The 18612-nt window shown below is 34.0% G+C and overlaps 3 protein-coding genes across 4 annotated transcripts in view; 2 read left to right on the top strand and 1 right to left on the bottom strand.

Annotated features, from left to right (window-relative positions):
• The window catches only part of LOC124308370 (probable ATP-dependent RNA helicase DHX35), a 36353-nt gene extending 31851 nt beyond the window's left edge, over positions 1–4502 (top strand). Inside the window, exons 5-7 of one of the 2 annotated variants that reach the window (XM_046771025.1) lie at positions 83–245; positions 1348–1509; positions 4096–4502. In XM_046771025.1, the coding sequence (XP_046626981.1) occupies positions 83–245; positions 1348–1509; positions 4096–4310 (540 nt within the window). In that variant the 3' untranslated portion in view covers positions 4311–4502. Of the gene's footprint in view, positions 1–82; positions 246–1347; positions 1542–4095 lie in introns of both variants that reach the window. The other variant, XM_046771026.1, reaches the window with a different exon arrangement.
• Positions 4503–7068: 2566 nt separating this feature from the next.
• LOC124308372 (probable ATP-dependent RNA helicase DHX35) lies at positions 7069–10535 on the top strand. Its single transcript, XM_046771029.1, has 5 exons — positions 7069–7206; positions 8561–8847; positions 8961–9266; positions 9360–9513; positions 10188–10535. Exons 1-5 carry the CDS (start codon positions 7133–7135, stop codon positions 10312–10314), a joined length of 948 nt encoding a protein of 315 aa, XP_046626985.1. The 5' UTR covers positions 7069–7132; the 3' UTR covers positions 10315–10535.
• Positions 10536–12926: 2391 nt separating this feature from the next.
• LOC124308354 (calpain-A-like) overlaps positions 12927–18612 on the bottom strand; it is an 82542-nt gene continuing 76856 nt past the window's right edge. The window contains exons 11-15 of the mRNA XM_046770986.1: positions 18312–18441; positions 17145–17147; positions 13694–13821; positions 13403–13598; positions 12927–13148 (exon numbers count right to left, since the gene is read on the bottom strand). Coding sequence (XP_046626942.1) covers positions 13063–13148; positions 13403–13598; positions 13694–13821; positions 17145–17147; positions 18312–18441 — 543 coding nt within the window. The 3' untranslated portion in view covers positions 12927–13062. The remainder of the gene's footprint in view (positions 13149–13402; positions 13599–13693; positions 13822–17144; positions 17148–18311; positions 18442–18612) is intronic.

Genomic DNA, 18612 nt, shown 5'->3' with positions numbered 1-18612 from the left:
AAATACCAAAATCGCGAATAATTTACGTGTGCGAAGCTGTTGGAATTTCAATTACAATAGTCTCGGTATGTATCTCATACAGAAGCGACGAAGTTTAAAAGTAATTGTGTCATCGGCAACCGTCGATGCTGAACAACTTCGTGATTTCTTCAACACAAATACTTCGAAGGACACTTCAAAGGACTCCGCGACAATCATCAGCGTTGAAGGTCGCCTCTATCCGGTAGACACCTACTACGTCGAAGGTAACGAAAGTCCTGTTTACTTAGTTTCTTGTGATATTAAGTATTCGAAGGACATGGTCTATAGCCCTCGCAGCACGAAACGTCTCACATATTCTATAACATAATGCAATATTCGAGATAGCGGATGTAGATGGATATAAATCACTCGTTATTGTATTAGCAACGTATCACAGTATCGCGATACCCAGATAGATGTACAGAGTGAATTGCTAACGACTGGATGGTTTAATACGCATGCGCTAAAATTCAAGAGCAAGAGCAGTTGTTTCATCAGGGTAACCAACATTCGTAAATTCAGATGACCGACAGTTGTCAAAATTTTTGAGGTCACGTACATCGCGGCGAACTGTCGTCTAAATTCATGACGGTTGGTCACTCTGACAAACAACCGCTCTTGGATTGTAGCGCGTGCGCATTAAGTTTTAGCTGACAACAGATCATGCAGTTTTTTGAAATTCACTCTGCATATATATTTACATTTGAGAATTCGTTTCGAAATTGTACTCTCATCTGTATATATAGCGGTGTCACCACTCTAGCCACTTTACAAGTAGGGACCTTTATCTTTACTAGTTAGCTGTTAACTGGTAAGATAAAAAGATGCTATATATTTCAAAAAAGTTATCTATATGTTTACACACTATCACTTAAACATTGGATAACTCCGTATTGGACTTCTATTATTCTACTTATTGAAGTTAGTTACTAGTACTAAGAACCATCCAATAATAAATTTTATTATAAATTACATTTGAATTGAAAATTACATGTGTAATTTGTAATAATGAGGGCGAAATGAAATGACAATGACATTTTTATTTTATGTTTAAGAGCGGAAGAAAATACAAATCTCATGTTTAATTAGTAATTAATGTGGATTTAATTATAATTTTTGCAAGTAATAGATATTTTGTGATTTGATCCACGTCAAAATATTATTTTTACTCTACTTTACCTGAATTACAAAACGATAATGTGATTTCTTTTGCAGTTATTGTCGTTTTAAATGGAAATTATATATGAATATGATCTTTAAGTTGTAATTGATTAACTGCAATTTTGTCTATCACTTTTCGTTACACATTACCTTCATTTATTTCAGAACCAGTCGCCGATTATGTGAAAGCAGTCGTTGATACGGCGTTGAAAATTCACGTGCATGAAGAACAGGGTGACATCTTGGCATTTCTCACCGGAATGGAGGAAGTCGACAGGGCCGTTGATCTGCTTAACGAGCATGCGAAATTGATTATAGATGGCAAACGTAATTAGAAAATTCATCAATAATTCTACGATGTTGGTACCGACCGATGCTATACGAAACGACCTTATGCAAAATTAACCTATACAAAATCATCGTACTCAAAGCAAATCTATAAAAAAAATACTTGGCAAATGAACTTCATATGCATGAACTATTTTAGAAAAAAGAAGAGAAATCTTAGAGCCTGAGATTCATGTAAAGCAGCTCGACAAATTTCAAAAACTACAGAGACCTCTATAATCTGGAGGTTACGTTTGTAGCAGTATTTTTTTTTTTTAAATTAGTCTTGCTTTAGTCAATGCACAGTTTTCTTTATACATTAACTTTGACTAGAAAAATTTTGTGTACGGTAATTTTCCGTTACACGAATTTTGAATTGGACGATTTTGTGTAGGGTAATTATACGTATGCATAATAATTTTATGCATGTCAGTCTGTGTAGCGTATTTTTCTGCCGACAAGTTTGCTTTTGTATTTTTCCATTACAAGTGTTTTTTTTATCCTTTCTTCGTGCGATTTTTACAATTTTATCGCAAAAGTCAATGTTTATTCGAAACAGCCAAATGCTCTTCTTTTCACTGAACTGCTGCTCAATTACTTATATTTCGTAGACGTCATTTGAACACTATTTCTCCTTTTCCTCCAATATATATGCCTCTTTATTCAATATTGAATTTAGTCTTCCTAGCTTTAAAAATTCTGTCGTGCTTATTATAAAATTCGACCATACATTTGCTTTGTTATTCTTCTGGCTTTTATCCATACACATACTTTGTTCAATAATGTCTCCAACTAACTGCATTTGTTTTATTCATGGTGTGAAATTCGTTCGAAACACTTCTTTTTCGGCATTACAGCCACTTTATTTTTGTATATTCTTTTTACACCATACCTTTATTTCGTCCTATGGTAATATTTTCACCCATGAGTCAACATGAATCTACGTAGTCCTGCTTTCGTTTTACAGGTATTTCCTTTCCTATTGTGTTCATATTCACTTTTTCTACTGCAATTATTTTACACATTCTTTCATGTGGCATGTTCGTATTTTTTCCTATCTTTCTCCTACCAGTAGATTTCCTTGTAGATGTGGCCCACAAATTCATATATTTCAATAATGTGTCATGTGTAAAATAACTCCTGTTCCTACTCTTCCATGTTCCCCTTGTGTATTGAAAAAATAAGACAACAATGTAGAACAATTTGTCGGTGTGAACGGTCAAATAAATGAAAAAATAATGAATTGACGTTTTGCTCTTTCATTATTCCAATTTTCGTTTAATTGTATCCTAATAAAAAGGTTTTTAAAGAGCCCGACTAATAAGTAGTTCTTTTCCAACAAACCTAATTGCGAGCCGGCTTTCATCTTGATTTGCTCTGTTGCCTGGATATCTATATAACTTTTCGGCTGTGATGCCGTCTTCTATGTAATTGAATTTCTAAGGCCCCCCTCATTAAGGCCGAAACGTCAATTCATAATTTTTTTTCATTTATTTGACCGTTGACACCGAAAAAACGTCCTACATACATTTCACATGATTGAGAAAAATTCCCTCCAAATAACACAACAACACTCTAAATAAACAATTTCCATCAGCGACCGTTTTTACTATTATTCTATTCATTTTAATTATTTTTCTGTTCAGTGGTATAAAAGAATCTGGTTTAGGCTTATCTTACTTTATCTTTTCATCTTACTCACACTCGGACAAAAGTTCTAGTCATTAGGGTTTCTGCTAAAAAATGAATATTGTTCACCGCTGGGAGACGAAAATTTATTTTACCGAATGAAGTTTTGGTTAGCATCTGATTTAAGTCATTCAATTTTATTCATTTGGATAAAAATACATAAACTATACAGAGCTGTCATTATAATCCGTCATCTCGACGACAATTTAATGCAAATACTTTTATTACATATTTACATTTCTTTTATGGCATTTCATTCGCATACGACCGATAACTTCACAATAATACTATTATTATTATAATCTGAACGTAGTTATATTATCATCAATAACATTTTACACCATCACTGAACTTTTAAGAAACCAATGTCATAAGATAATGTAAATAATACGTAGCATGCAGAGTTGATCAATCTTTGTCAGAAATCGATATAATAAGTGCAATTTTGCCACCACGAATCCCCTTAAAAATGCTTGAGAAAAAGAAATCAGATTTTTCATGGTCATCCGTATGTATTTGGAAAGCAAAGTCGAAATTTCCTTGTGCGGGTGAAAGTGTGAAAGAAGCACTTCACTCAAAAAAATCAAAATACGTTCATGGCATTGGCTCATTCTAATAATCGCGGAGAAAAGCGGCAATACATTGCAGTTTCAATAAGTTATCAACTTGAAATTTTTTGAAAGATATAACAGCATTGCATTGTAAGAGATTAGGAAATATCCTTTTTTTACTCCATGTTTTGCAACAATTTGTAGTGTAATAGCTAGTGTTTCACAGGTGGAATTGTGTCATAATTATGAAAAGTGACCACGGCGATTAATAGAAATATAGGATTTAGTCAAATATGTGTGTGCCACGTAAACGATAGATAACAATGTAGACTGTTCATTTTTTCAGAAAAAATCTTACCACTTCCCATGTATGGCTCTCTTCCGAGCACGGAACAATTGAAAGTATTTTGGAACGCCCCAAAGGACACCCGAAAAATTATCATCACGACGAATATAGCCGAAACTTCCATCACGATACCTGGCGTTGTTTACGGTAAAGTACCCCCTCTTCCTATTTGTTTCTCAAGGTTAGGATGTCGCAAGGCCAAGCAACATGTCTAGTTGACTCTTTCTAACTTCCCGCTCCTTTGTTTTTCAAGCAATAAGAGAACAAGAGACGTTATTATGAACACCCCGCAAATGAAAAGTTACGTTTTCTCTAGATCTCACGCGCTAGCATGTAAAATATAGCATTTCAATTGCGCGCATGCGTCAACTTTATTTCAACGCACTGTTTGAAGATAGAGCAATTTACGCACGCTCAAAAGGCTTCGAAAATCGAACGTTTCAAACAGGCATTGGGAAAAGTTTTAATCATTATCATTTTTTGAGCTCGACACGCATCTGAGCGGGAAGTTCGTAGGCTGGACATCAAAGTTACCAAATTGACTACTTGTTTATTAATTTTTTTGATCTGAATCATTTCACTCTGCCTCTAGTAATTGACAGCGGGTTTGTAAAAATCCGTTGGTTTGAGGTGGAAACACACACTGACAGCCTAATTGTAGCACCAGTATCCAAAGCATCTGCAAATCAACGAGCTGGGCGGGCTGGTCGTGTAAGATCCGGAAAAACGTACAGGTAAGGTGATCAGAGTACAAATAATCATCCAAGGAGTTGGTGTTTTTTTCACACTTCGCACCATCTATGGTGATGCAGAAAAAGCGGTGAATTGGTTGAAAATTACTTTTGATAATTTCAATGACTCATTACATTTTCGGACGTTTAGTATCCAATAAACAGGTTTTCAAAAATATGTCAATCTTTTTGTTTCACGATGAGTCTCGTAAACGTATTGATGACAAAATGTGAAGTATGCAGGACTTTATATTTGAATGATGGGTATGAAAAGTTGTCAATTGTTTTTTTAATCATGGTTCGTGAAAAAAAAATTCAGAATTTCAATTGCTGATAAACTTTGCAATGATATCGGAAACGACGGAATGAAAAAATTTTAAATTCACACGGGTTCACATCAATAGTATATCTATATAAATGGATGGAGACGAAATGGTCGTAGCAAATTCGTAGAATTCATGCTATTTCTTCATTTTTGCGTGGAATGTAAATGTATTGAAGTGTTTTTGTTCAGAATTTCGTAAACAATGGGGCCGTTAAGTTCTTTCTTCAGGGTTCGTACGCAAAGGAATAAGTCAGGAAACTTGAAAAATAAGACTGGAATTTTCAGTCTTTCAAAGAAATAAACTCGTTATTATACCAAGTAGAAGCGCGTGAAAAAAAAAATTTGCACTCAAAATTTAGTTTCGTCGCACCACTCCATACATTACATGCATATTACTCGATACTCAAACTACTTTCATTTTTTTCTTATGGAAAATCCTAGGCTGTGTTTTGTAACCTTATATCAGACAGTAAGTTAGTTACTGGGCAATATTGAACGTATTAGTATTAATGTGTAAAAAAATGTCATCAATCAGCGGCATATTTCTTGGAAGGTTACTGGAAAAATCCTCTTTTCAAGTTGTAATATCTGGAAATGTTAGGAAATTTCGGGATCCAACAAGCGTACGAACCCTGATAATGCTGGAATCAATTCTTTGATGCACTATGTCGACGTAATTTTATAAGTGGATTAGATTGTGCGTAGTCCAAATACACCGCGAGCAACGGATCAAAAGCTACTACCAAAAAACATCAAATTTGTACGGGATATTTAGAACAAAGGGGATGGAAAATGGCTAATTCATAGCTACAAAGTTTTTATTTCAATTCAGTTATAGTTTATTCAATGTGCCTTAATTCTAGTTCGAATGTTTGAGTATAAGCATATAGTATATCAACAAGTTGCCAAATAGTATTAAAGTGAAAGACAAAGAAAATTTAAGAAAAGGAAAGTGTAATATACATTACTTTGACAGAATACGAAAAATGTGATATGTGATAGTTATTTGTGTAGTTTGTAAATATCGTTCAAGTTGTCACCTGCACACGGGTGCATGTCTCTACAGGATACGATATGTATGATATTATATTCTCACCATTTTATGTAGGTAATCTGTATAGATATGAACTAATAAATGAATTTCTCTGTATACTCTACGTATTTTTTTAGCTGTTGGTCCTTGGTTCTCTTTGATGTTTTTTTTTTTTTTGCCTACCTGAGGGTCCAATTAGTATATAAACGGTCCAAAACCTATTTTTAACTATCCATTTTAGGAGTAAGAATTTCTTCTCTGCATGCACGATGTAAGGAGACTGTAGTGTGTAGATGTTTATGTTTACCCCTTTCAATCCTTCGCTTCCGATGAGAAGCCCGTAAGACAGCAATGCCGTCTAATAAATGAGATGCGGGTGTGCAAATCATTAATCTACGAGAGAATTTTTGTTGAGAAAATGTAAATTTGAACAACTGGTGAATTTGAAAAAAAAACAAATTTGAACTCACTGGTTATGAGAGAAATTAAAGACAACAGAGTCAGGGCGGCTAGGTGGTCTAGTGGAGTAAGTCTCCGGTAAAGCATCGCTAGATTCCAGGTTCGATTCCTGGCTCCGTCGTTATCCATTTTAGGCTTTGATAATACTCAAAATAAGTAACATTTTGCTCTGTCAATATAGTCAACCGCTCCTTTGGAACTGTAATATCAACGGCAGCCTGTATGAGTGTAATGTATGATTCTTGATTTCATCATATCTAAAAACGCCTGATAAGCGACTGTCGTCAGCTGTGAATCACAGCATTTGTACATGGACAGAATCGCGATGTATTATTCATTCATCGAGGGGAAATTTCAAGGTCCCAAAAATGCCAGCAGGCACAAAGAAATCCGACAAGCTCGTGTTGGTAAATTCAATAAAAATTCTGCAACAGAAACGACGACGTCTTGCCGCATAATTTATAATTACTGTGAAAAGAACAAGAAATAATGTTTAATAATGTTTTTCCGGCTAAACAGGGAGTCCAATATTCCGCGATAATTCAAACCATACGTCACTCACGGTAATTGCATTCTCTAGCTTTGTCACACTTGGAAACTAAATGCTTTTTATACCATATACTTCCATATCTATATACATATAGTTGCACATATTGAATTCTGGATGTTTTTACCCAGATCGTAGAGAATGTTCGTGAATGAACTGCATAGCTAGCTCTTAGAACAAGTCGACATGCAGCTCGGCGAAATGAATAATTGAAGTATAATATGTATGCAATTCTTACCGATTTGAAAATAAAATTTTACTTGGAAAATAACTACAGGTTCAATCTGGTTTTGAAAACTAGAAGCTTTCAAGTTCTACGATTTTTTTTCAAGTCATTAAACATCTCTACTCTAACTTTACTATTTCTTATGGATGATAGTATGAAAACACTTTATAGCGTAAAATATATAGATATTTTTCTCCACTATGGGAATACGTTTAATATTTTTCATAATCATACTTGGGTGCTCATATGCATAATACGGGGTCGAAAATTATATTACTTATTCATTTCGTTTATAGTAAACGACTATTTTGGAATAGGGGAATTTGACTTGAAGTAAATCAGTGATGTTTTGCTGTCTTGCCGTATCAGGGGGTCAAATTTTTCAGCTGAGGATTTGTTTCGGAACATTATTTGTCTGAAGGTTTTTCGCAACAAATTTCTACTTGTTGTTGTTTTCCCCATAATTTATAATTTAGTTGCCAGCGCAATTAATAAAGTTGATGTTTTTGCCAGGATTCTGCAATAAAAATTAGGTTTGAGAAAGAAGTATTTGTTTTGCTTACTGAAAAAACAGTTTTCCGTAAATTTCATTGAATGTATTTTCTCGCTGAATGTATGTAATCGGTTTTTGTCAGTATATATCTGTAGCAATAGTTTGAAACTTATAGAAAAAAAAAAGATACTCACCTATCGTACTCTTGATAAAGAAAATTTTGACAAATATTTGACTTGAAACAATATACTATTGGTATTCATGAATTAATTTACGTAACATCCGGATTAACAAAGATTCTTATGATTGTTCTGCAATTTAACGCTTGCAATCTTCAACATTCTGGATTCAAAAATTTATTCGAATAGCATGAACTTGTTAGTTCATAAATAATACAATAATTCGCAGTTTGATGAAATAACTAAAAACTTGGCTGGAAAAACATGGAACAAAAATTTGTAATTTAGGAATATAATAATCTGGTAAATACTAAATATTCGACTAACTCGTAATAAAATTAATAAAAAGTAACGATTTTTGACGAACCAATTTCGTCAAGGTGATCCATGATCAGTTACTGAAACTCTGGAAAAATGTGATCTCGAGAGCGATGGAATTACAATGTCAATGAGATCATTTGTATATTTTCAGACTCTACACAGAGAATGCTTTTGACAAATTTGTTGAAGCAACTCCTCCAGAAATGCAACGTTCAGATCTAGCACCTGCCATTCTACAGCTGAAAGCTCTGGGCATCGATAATGTCTTGCGATTTAATTTTCCCTCACCGCCACCAACAAAAAATCTTCTGTGTGGCCTAGAACTGCTTTATGCTTTGGGGGCCATTGACAATAATGGAGAATTGACAAGTCCGTTGGGAGCAACAATGGCAGAAATGCCATTAGATCCTGTCTATGCCAAGTGTTTAATAATCTCAGGTGGGATCCTACTCTAGTGTCATAATTTAGTGTCCCTCAGATGTAATCGTTTGCTTCAGCCCAAATTCTCAACACATTAGATGAACTGTTTTCAATGAAAAAATTGCTTGCAGGTACTATGGAATGCTCAGCGGAGATAACAATCATCCTAGCTATGCTTCAGGTGCAAAATGTGTTTACAATACCCGGAGGGGGTCAAGCAGCTCTGAAAGCACGAGTCGCACGTCGCAAGTTCGAAGCAGAAGAAGGGGATCTGATCACGTTGTTAAATGTCTATACGGCCTATGAGTCCCAGAAAGTAACAAGCTGGTGTCACCAGAATTTTCTCAATCACAAAACGCTACGAAGAGCCACAGAAATTCGTACCCAGATGTGTAAAATGCTTAAAAAGTTGAATATTCCACTTATCTCTTGTCAACGTAAGCAATTCCGTCAAATGTGATTAAGTTAAGCCCTTTTATGGACGAAAGCTTGGTAAAGAGTTGTTTACAAAATTCCACTCTACTTGTCAGGTGACACCGAAAAGGTTCTGAGGTGCATTACTGCCGGCCTTTTTCCCAACACTGCGTATCTTCATTACACTGGGGTGTACAGGACCGTTCGAGGTAGCAGGGAACTTCACATTCACCCCAACAGCTGTTTGTACACTGTTCAACAGCCTCAATGGTTGGTATAGATATTTCCGAACATGAGTTTCAAAGAAAGGTAGAAAAAAAGAAGAAAATTTTGCCTCTTGGACGAAATGCTATGTATAATAATGCGGGGATGGTGGAACTAAAAATTTTTTCGATCATTTCTAATTTCAATCCTTGAATTTACACGTTGTTTACTGAAATGTGAAATTGAAATTCTTATGAATTTCAAATATCACCAGGTAATTTAAAACATTATCCAGATGTGTTGGAGATCAATTTGCTTATTAGAGTAATGCTAAACAGTTACATAACTTTGCTCATTCAATTTTTTTTTTTTTTTCAATCTTCGTGAAGATAAGTCATTGTCAGTTATACGAAACTTTTTTTCTTTTTATTCCAAGCAATTTAAACCAAAGAATATTTCTCTAAAAAAATTGCCTAAGTGACCTTAAAATACCCTGATGATTCCAGGTTTTTCCAGAACATGGATACCCTGTAAAACCACTAATGTTTGTAAATTGGAAATATAACTAGTTTAGAATACTCCAATTAATTTGTTGAACCAGAGTAAAAACTTGATCTAAAATACCTGAAATGTTTCAATACATACATCGTTTTTTATTCGAGTAGCCACCTCGAAAGTCAATTTCCAACATGCCATACGATATTGTAAGTTGATAGTATTCAAATTCATTGTAATTCCAGGCTCATCTTTTGCGAAATTTTGCACACCAGCAAAACGTACATGCGAGAGTTGACAGTTGTAAAACCAGAATGGCTGGAAGAACTAGCACCTCATTTCTACCAAAGACGTGCCATCGATCCCTTCTAGCCCCCCAACGGATGAAAATGAATGGATCGCTGTTTTAAAATACATCATAAACGATGGAAGAATTTGCAAGCACTAAAACCATGAGAGAAGTTTTAATTTTTCCATCAATGACTTTCATTAGATAGAAAAAATTGATATGAATTTTGGCAACTAATAAATTGGTACTTTGTGTAAACCGAGTTGATTTATTTTTTGTCGTCGTGATCAATACTCGAACTGAATCCGCTCACTTATTTCTACCGATGCTGCGTGATCAATACTCGAACTGAATCCGCTCACTTATTTCTACCGATGCTGCATATTAAAAAGTTCTGTAAGTGATGAGTGAACTTGAAAATTTCCTGTACCCCCTTAGAGTCTTGCAACGTTTTGAATACAAAATAGGATGATTTTAGGAAATTTGATGGAATATGATATTACTGGATGGGAAGAAAATTAGGAACATTAATTATAGCCAACCAAAAACTGTTGAGCAAAAGATAGGAATTTATGTAAAAATAAATGGGACTCTTTAGTGGATTGGTGCAAGGTGCGTAAATTTAATAAGTATAAGAAGAATACACAAGTTTCCTAAGAAATATAAAAATAAGTAAGTTGAAATATTTATCTACGTGTATGGTTTGAGTGAATGGGTCATTCGGCACGATGTTTGTGCAGTTTTGCATATCTGTAATCCTCGAGGATAGATAACTAACTTATGAAACTTCGTGATTAAATTCATGTAAATGTATAAAGCTTCAACTTTCAGATTTTCAGTGTGATCTGTTGAGTTCCGATTTATTATAAAAAAAAAAGAAAAGGAAATAAATGAAAACAGTTGATAAAATATTAAGAATTCCGAAAATCATTTCGCTGTAAGATCAAATTTTTTGAAGCATACAGCGTACAAATTTACTCAAAATCTAGAACTTGACTGTTTCTTCTAATGCATGAGGCAAACAGCCCTTGCATCTCACAATCGGTTTCTATCACCTGCATTATGATGATTTTTATCGAGGTATGTAATGCCAGTACTTTTCTTCTGTCATTTTTTCAAATGTAAATATTATCAGTGTGATGACATTTATTTATTATCTCCAATACTCAAAAACAACTCTATGTAATATGAATATTTATCATAAATTAAACACTATATATGTAAATATACTGTATATTTTGAAGAAAATATCTTTCTGATGCTACATATTAGACACAGTAGCGTTTATTGGTGCCTTCCACTCCCGGTATCCAATTAAAACTAATCCATGGTTCAGTTCTGTACGAATTGCAATTTATTACGTTGCTTAAATCAAGTATATTTCAAATGCCTTTCCGGCTATTGAGATCACCTTTATCAACCATGTCTCAGTCTTCATCTGATATTGGAAGTAAAAAGCTTAATGAACAATATGCATTCAAGCATAATAGGGATCCGGTTCGCGACGTTTCGATGCTCGAGCTACCTTGAGGCATTTTCTGGCGAGAGCTAACAGGAATACTCGAGAGTGCAACAACATGGTATACGGTTGAGCATGTATATATGTATTCTGGGCATCCATGGGTAGAAAACAAATAGTACTGGTTGTATATATTATATACGCGATTTGAATTTAGCATACTGACTTATGAATAAGACAGACATGCGGAATGAGGTTAAAAAAGGCTTTTTTAGTGTCACAATGTAACCGCCATTTTGAAGACATGCAGCATACGAGTGGGATTTGAAAATCGTATTTTGTCAATCCGAATCCCACTCACTCACTGACCATATTTTTGTACATTTTTTCATACATAAAAGCTAGTTATAAACATCAACTATATACTTTGCACCATGAAACCAACTCGCTAATCATAATTTAGATAGCTATCCTGGTCCTGCTGCCTATGCCTTATTTAAAAAGGTGGGTTGGCCAAAATGGATACTTTTTATTAATTTCATTACAAGATACTAGCAAATTGAGTATTTATTGAATTATTATATTCGAACAAATCTACTAGATTTTTAACCATTTTAAAGCGATTAGAAACAAAGCTTCGGTGTTTAACTTTTTTTTCATAATTCGAGTAATTACGATTTTCGGATTTTTGTACTTTGTATAATGATTTCATAATTACTCAATGTATGACTACGTCGTCATGAAATTAACGAAAAGTCATAATTTTTTGCCAATCAACCGCCTTAAGGTATCAGGATCCCTGTATACAGCCGACATAAATTAAACCTGTTTCTGTTTGACATCATTGTTTCTCCTGCAAATTGAACCAACTTCTACAAACTTTGATGTTTTCTCTTTACACACATAGGGGTTTATCATGCAATAATTGATGAATTGGAAATAAATGATTATGCCCCGAAAGTGAAGATGTGAGTAAAATATTAATAATGTTCTCTCGATGAAACTGACTCTGAATATTGAGTTGGTAAGCCCAGTTAGCTCGAACACTTGAATTGACTTAACACAAATGGATACACATGTACTTTAAAAATTATCTGTACTTTTATGAATTGATAGAGTAAATCTGAAACGCACAAGCTTACAAACGAATATTTAGGGATAGTGAGTTATTAGTTACAATGAAAGAGGTGATCAACGAAGCTTAACAGGTACGAAAAAAGGAGTTTGGAGTTTTGAAGAAACGAGAGCTTCAATTGTATTCAGCTTCCAGGATTTGAAAAATGTAGTACTTCAGAGTTTCACGTTGACCAACACCTGGTCGATAATTTGTTCCTGAGTTTGTGCTTTCGGTTTGCCTCTTTTTTGTTATTGATTACGAATACAATGTCTTCTCAGCCCATTCTTCCATTGTAAAAGTAGCAGTGTTTGTCTTATCTGGATCGCGTTCTCTGAATATATCTACAAGCGTGAGTTAATCATGAGATATTACGAATATTTGTTGTTACCATAGAATCGAGTGTCGATTGTTAGTTACTAGTAATGAAGAATATGTTGTTGCTAGATTAATTAAAGTACCAATCCTTATGTTGTATCAAGTATACTCTTCAAATCACGTCTAAAATTATACAATTTCTCGTTTTGAACTGACCACGAAGCTGTCTCATGTTTCTGTGAATCTTTTTTGTTCGTTTTGTTTTACCAATTTGACTCACCAATCATCGTCTTTAGACGTACAGCGCACATGATGTAGTCATCGAATGCGATCATTCCATCCTTCGTTCCGTAACGATGTACAAGTACGTTCAAAATATGATTATTCATGCGATAGCCGGCGCTATTTAAGGCTTGTCTAAGCTCGAACGCGCTCAAGTATTCAGAACCATCTCTATCGTATAATCTGAATACAGCCTGAAGAGAAGAATTTGGTAACATTCATCATGAGTTATACGTATAAATGAGCTTGGCAAATTATGATCGATCGATCAGAAAGCACCTATACTCACCCTCCAATTTCTAATGTCATTCAAAAGTGATTTGAACTCTTCAAATCCTAGTTTACCGGAACGATCTGTATCCAGCATGGCAACCATACTACGGCATATATCTTTACTGAAACCTTCGTTTTTCAATTCTGAAATAAGATATCATTGTAGAATGAATAGCTTGATTCATAATGTAGCTGACAGGTACTATTTTTTGTTTTTACGAATAGAACGTTTAGGGCTGAGTATAAAATATTTGTAGTAGTTGTTAAAATTTATTCAATTAATAACAGATTAATTAGCTGTCAAAGTTGTTATATGCGGTATAGCTGGTTGTAGAGGTCGGTTAATTAAGCAAACCTATGAAAATAGAAAATTGTAGAATACTTATTACGAGTGACATATATCTTTCTTAATCAGTATCGATTTGTTACTACATGATCATGTTGTCAAAAAACTGCTACTCGTTTGACGAATTGCGAAGCACATACATGATCGCTACTTATCTATTACTACCTGTTTTTTCATTAACATCTCTGTACATACATGTTGCATTGTTACATGTTCAAGACTAAGCGTTGGTAAATAGGGGGAACTTCGGTACACCAAGGTATCGCAATATCCATGACGCTAAGAATTTTTGCTGTCAGCTCACCTGTAAGAACTAATTCAAAGTTATAGGGCCTTGTACCATGAGATTTAAAAAATGTTCCACTTGACAAGAAAACAATAATTTCCCGTGTGAGATGATCTTTGAAAATGAATATCTACCATTCTGATTCTCCGAAAAATATTTGAAAGAAGATACATGTAAAAGTGGGTATGTTTTGGGAATTTTTATCTTGACAACCAGTTATTCAATTCAATTGGGGTTCAGATTTCCATTTCAACTCTAACCCATGCCCGTAAGAGGATGGATTTCCCCATTCAACCCCTTCAGGGGTACATTAAATCCACCAAACGGGTTTCAATAAAATTTCGTATGGAGGGTTTCTATATAATCGCTATTTTGTATGAACAACATTACGGTAAGTGTACCAGTTATTGACACGTTTAGAACCAATTATTGCACCTTTTATTTTAAAAAATTATAAACTGACGGCGCAAATTGTGAATTTCTCGACGACTAAAACCAATTGCCAGAGGGTTGGACACTATATTTTCCAAGCAAGTATTGGAAAAACTTTTTACTTCTATGTAGGAGAAAAAAATTCATTATTACAACAATGTTGTCATTTTGTATGGCCTTTTTTATCAACCAAAATTACACCTCAGGACAGTTAATTTGAGTATCGAATGTTGTAATCAAGTTAAAACGCGATGATCAACAGAAATCGTCGATACTATAGAATTTGTATCTCTCGAAATATATGAAAGAAATGGCAGAAAAAATGTGTATTCCATTTCTCTAAATACAAACTACCTTGTTCTGAAGAGATGAAATTCTTGCGTTATTTATAACATTTATCGACTTATATCAGTTTTTCCACGTGTGTACCAACCCTGTGTTATCCGTTCGTAGAATGAAATATACATGCAGAGTCATTCCGACAATTTTCAGCAATCGAGAATTTTCACCCACTTCAATTTTCAAATATATATTTTGTATTATGGCTCTAGATCTAGGAGTGATTAAGTTAAGTTCTAGAGACACAGTGAATGTTCGGTTCAGAATCTACGATTTTTCGAGTTCGCTATAGGTTGTTTTATAAATTTTTTCAATTTATAGCTGATACTTTGACTGAAATGATCATGTGTAAAATTTCTCAGGTTTCAAACTTTTCTTGAACAAGTAGCATCCTTCAGTTATATCTGATACAATTGATGTCCAAGACATGAAATATGTAACTTTTCCAATGATTTAAGACATAGTTTCATTAACTTTATCATCACTTCAAGCGTTAATTTTAAATAAATATCACCATAATCTTAATTTAGATTTGAGTGATGGTTGCTTTTAGTTTTTCAATCACTTGTGTACCCTAAAAGCTTCCAAACCATTCAGCGGACAAGTACGAAAAAATTCACCACCGATTCCTAGCTTCACGGCTGTGATACAAGAGATTTATTTGAAAATTTGTATTCGAATTTGATTCATAAACATCATATCCCAGGTTAAGATTTCATTCCCAACATTTTTTAGCACTGGGCCATTCCCGGATAGATCAGTTTAAAAAAAAATTAGGGTTTTGATTAATTTATAAATTGAATTTAAAAATATGATTCAATTAACTTTATGAACTACGTTTAAACAGTAGTTGACAAAAAAGGAATGGGATATTTCGGATGATAATTACAGTAATTATGCCCTAACAGAATTGATTTAGCGAAAAAATATCAGATCTTAAAGAGAATTCATACGTTTACTAGCAGCATATATTTTTTAAACAATCATGTGGTGCAGCTTAGGAAATTATGTGAGTATAATTTCAACTTCGGGTATGATGTCGATCCAAATTTTTAAACACGATGTTTTTTAACCATATTCTGAGGTACAATGTTCTCGAATCAAATTTTGAGACGTTGCGATGTCGACACCCGAAATTCTGAGGTACACCGCTTTCGAACCCAATTCTCAACTACGATGTTTTGATCAGCCATTGATAGGCGACCACAATAGCTTCGAAACAAATCATCAAAGGACTTGAGATTTCCTCTGTGAATTGTTCTTTCTAAATATTTCTCACGAATCTTCTTAACCCTCAGCGGTCGCACTGGGTCATTTTTGTTCCCAGAAACCATGTATTTCTTATCGGATGACTAACAAGCGCGACTGCAAAGGGTTAGAAATTTGAGTAATATCAAGCTTATTTTTATTTATACAGTTTTCGATAAATTTTAGCTACGAATTTTTGTAAAAATGTCTTAAGAACGCTAAGACATTGAATTAAGAGCATAGCACTCAAATGTCTGAAATTTATATTTTAGTTTATAAATAAGACAGAACTTCCTTAATAAATTTTGAGGAAAAGGAGATCTTGATGTTGTTCCTAATACTTTTTCCCATGACAGAATTTTAGTAAAACTGGTGTGATAAGTCAATTTGTACTCTTGTTGAAAATATTAGTTGATTAGGAAAAATCATTTTCAGACTAAAAGAAACAAATCTCAGAGGTGAGAAGTCGATACAATGTAATAGCATTTTTTTAAAATACCCCTTACAGTATGAATGCACATACAATGTATGTATTGTTGTCATTTTTAAACCTGGATACTATCGAAAAACTGCATGGTGATTTGTACTTAGTGACCAGATACCAATGCAAATCACCATAAAGTTTTCCCACAATCTACCAGTAAATAAAGTGAAGCATATGGTTGAACTTTGATCTGACTTACAGAAATCTGAGAAAGATAATAGAAAATGGAGCTGTGCAAATAATCGATTAATCGTAGGCTTAAATTGATTTTTTATTGAATAATCGATTGGTCGTAGAGTTTTATTAACTGTTCTTCCAATTAATCGATTGACGGACTGCTCGATAACACAATCAATCAACAAAAGATGATTAATCGATTAACATGAAAAAAAAATAAGTTAAAAAAAAAACATTTGAAAGGACCCGTGACTCCAAAATACGATTAATCGATCAATTACACAAACCGAAAAAAAACCAATCTGATGCAGCGAACCTAGGTGGAAGAAAGATCGAACAAGCAAAAATAACCCAAAGTTGAAAGCGCAATACGTTTCTTTCAAATAAAATCACGCTTGTTGGAAGAAATTCTCCCTCCCTATTGACTACAGCAAGGCCCGTAGTGCCTAATAATATATGAAACGCAACGCACGTTAATTCTCAAGACACAATGAAATATTATTCAAACCTATGAAGATTCCCATTATTTTTTATAGCAACAAAATTCCGCGTTTCAATAAATAATTTAAAGGATTCAATCGAACTCAAACGCAATGAACAGTTATTTAATCATAATGTATTCATGCATGTATCACAATTATTATATACGTGGCTCTCTATCGACAATTTATAGTTATTTATTCTCAGTCATTCTGAACAGTATTTGCATCTAACTTTACAGCATGCATTGAATCGTTTGTATCAAGAGAACGGAGCAAATTATTCGCAAACACAACGAGCCACATATATAAAACAACTAAAGTTAGAAGGCTGCATTTTAGTGGCATGTACATGCGTAAGCAAAAGAATAGAAATATGGGCATGAAATGATAATGTAGCTGTAAATAATGTGTAAACAAATTTTCGTGCAGAATTCATGCGAAATGTTCAAGTAGGTTGTGAAGATATCCAAGTGTGAATAATTTAACATTCACTGGGATGGGTTTGTTTGTTTTGCAGTGTAACTGTAAAATACTTCGAATATTATTCGAAGACAAACAGTTTTCAATGAGTTTTTCAACTGAGCATCTCTAGCAAATACAAGACTGTGTTCAAATTCAACACAGATGTTTATCATTTGTTTGAAAAAAAACAATTATTCAACCAGCACTTCATTGGACTTGCATTTTGAAGTTTTTCAAGGTTTCCACAGCTAATGTTCAATGATTATTACATATAATGTATGTACAATGATAGTCCATCATACCTTTCAACAATATGAATATCCACCAACAAGCACACTTTCAATATTTTTGTACATAAAGATTAACTGTGATACAAACCTTTGCGCATAGCGAAGTCCAAGATTTCTTTCAGTTCCTTCCAATCGACTTCCATATCATCACCGGCAAGTTTTCTGAAGAACTCTCGTACTTTTTCCTCGTTTCTATCAGGCTCAGGCTGATCTTTTACCTGAAGGAAAAATCATCACGATTGTCTTGAGTATAAAGTACATCTAAACAAAGTATACACTCACACTAAACGTCAGTTTTAGTTACATCTATACATTTCAACTATGTTATACTCATTCTTGTGCTCGTGCAAGGTGCAAAGTAGAATTTTAATAAATTTCGACGAATATTT

The sequence above is a fragment of the Neodiprion virginianus genome, chromosome 7, assembly GCF_021901495.1.
Source record: "Neodiprion virginianus isolate iyNeoVirg1 chromosome 7, iyNeoVirg1.1, whole genome shotgun sequence".
In the NCBI taxonomy this organism is placed as follows: Eukaryota; Metazoa; Arthropoda; class Insecta; order Hymenoptera; family Diprionidae; genus Neodiprion; species Neodiprion virginianus.
This window is presented reverse-complemented; position numbering and strand designations above follow the sequence as displayed.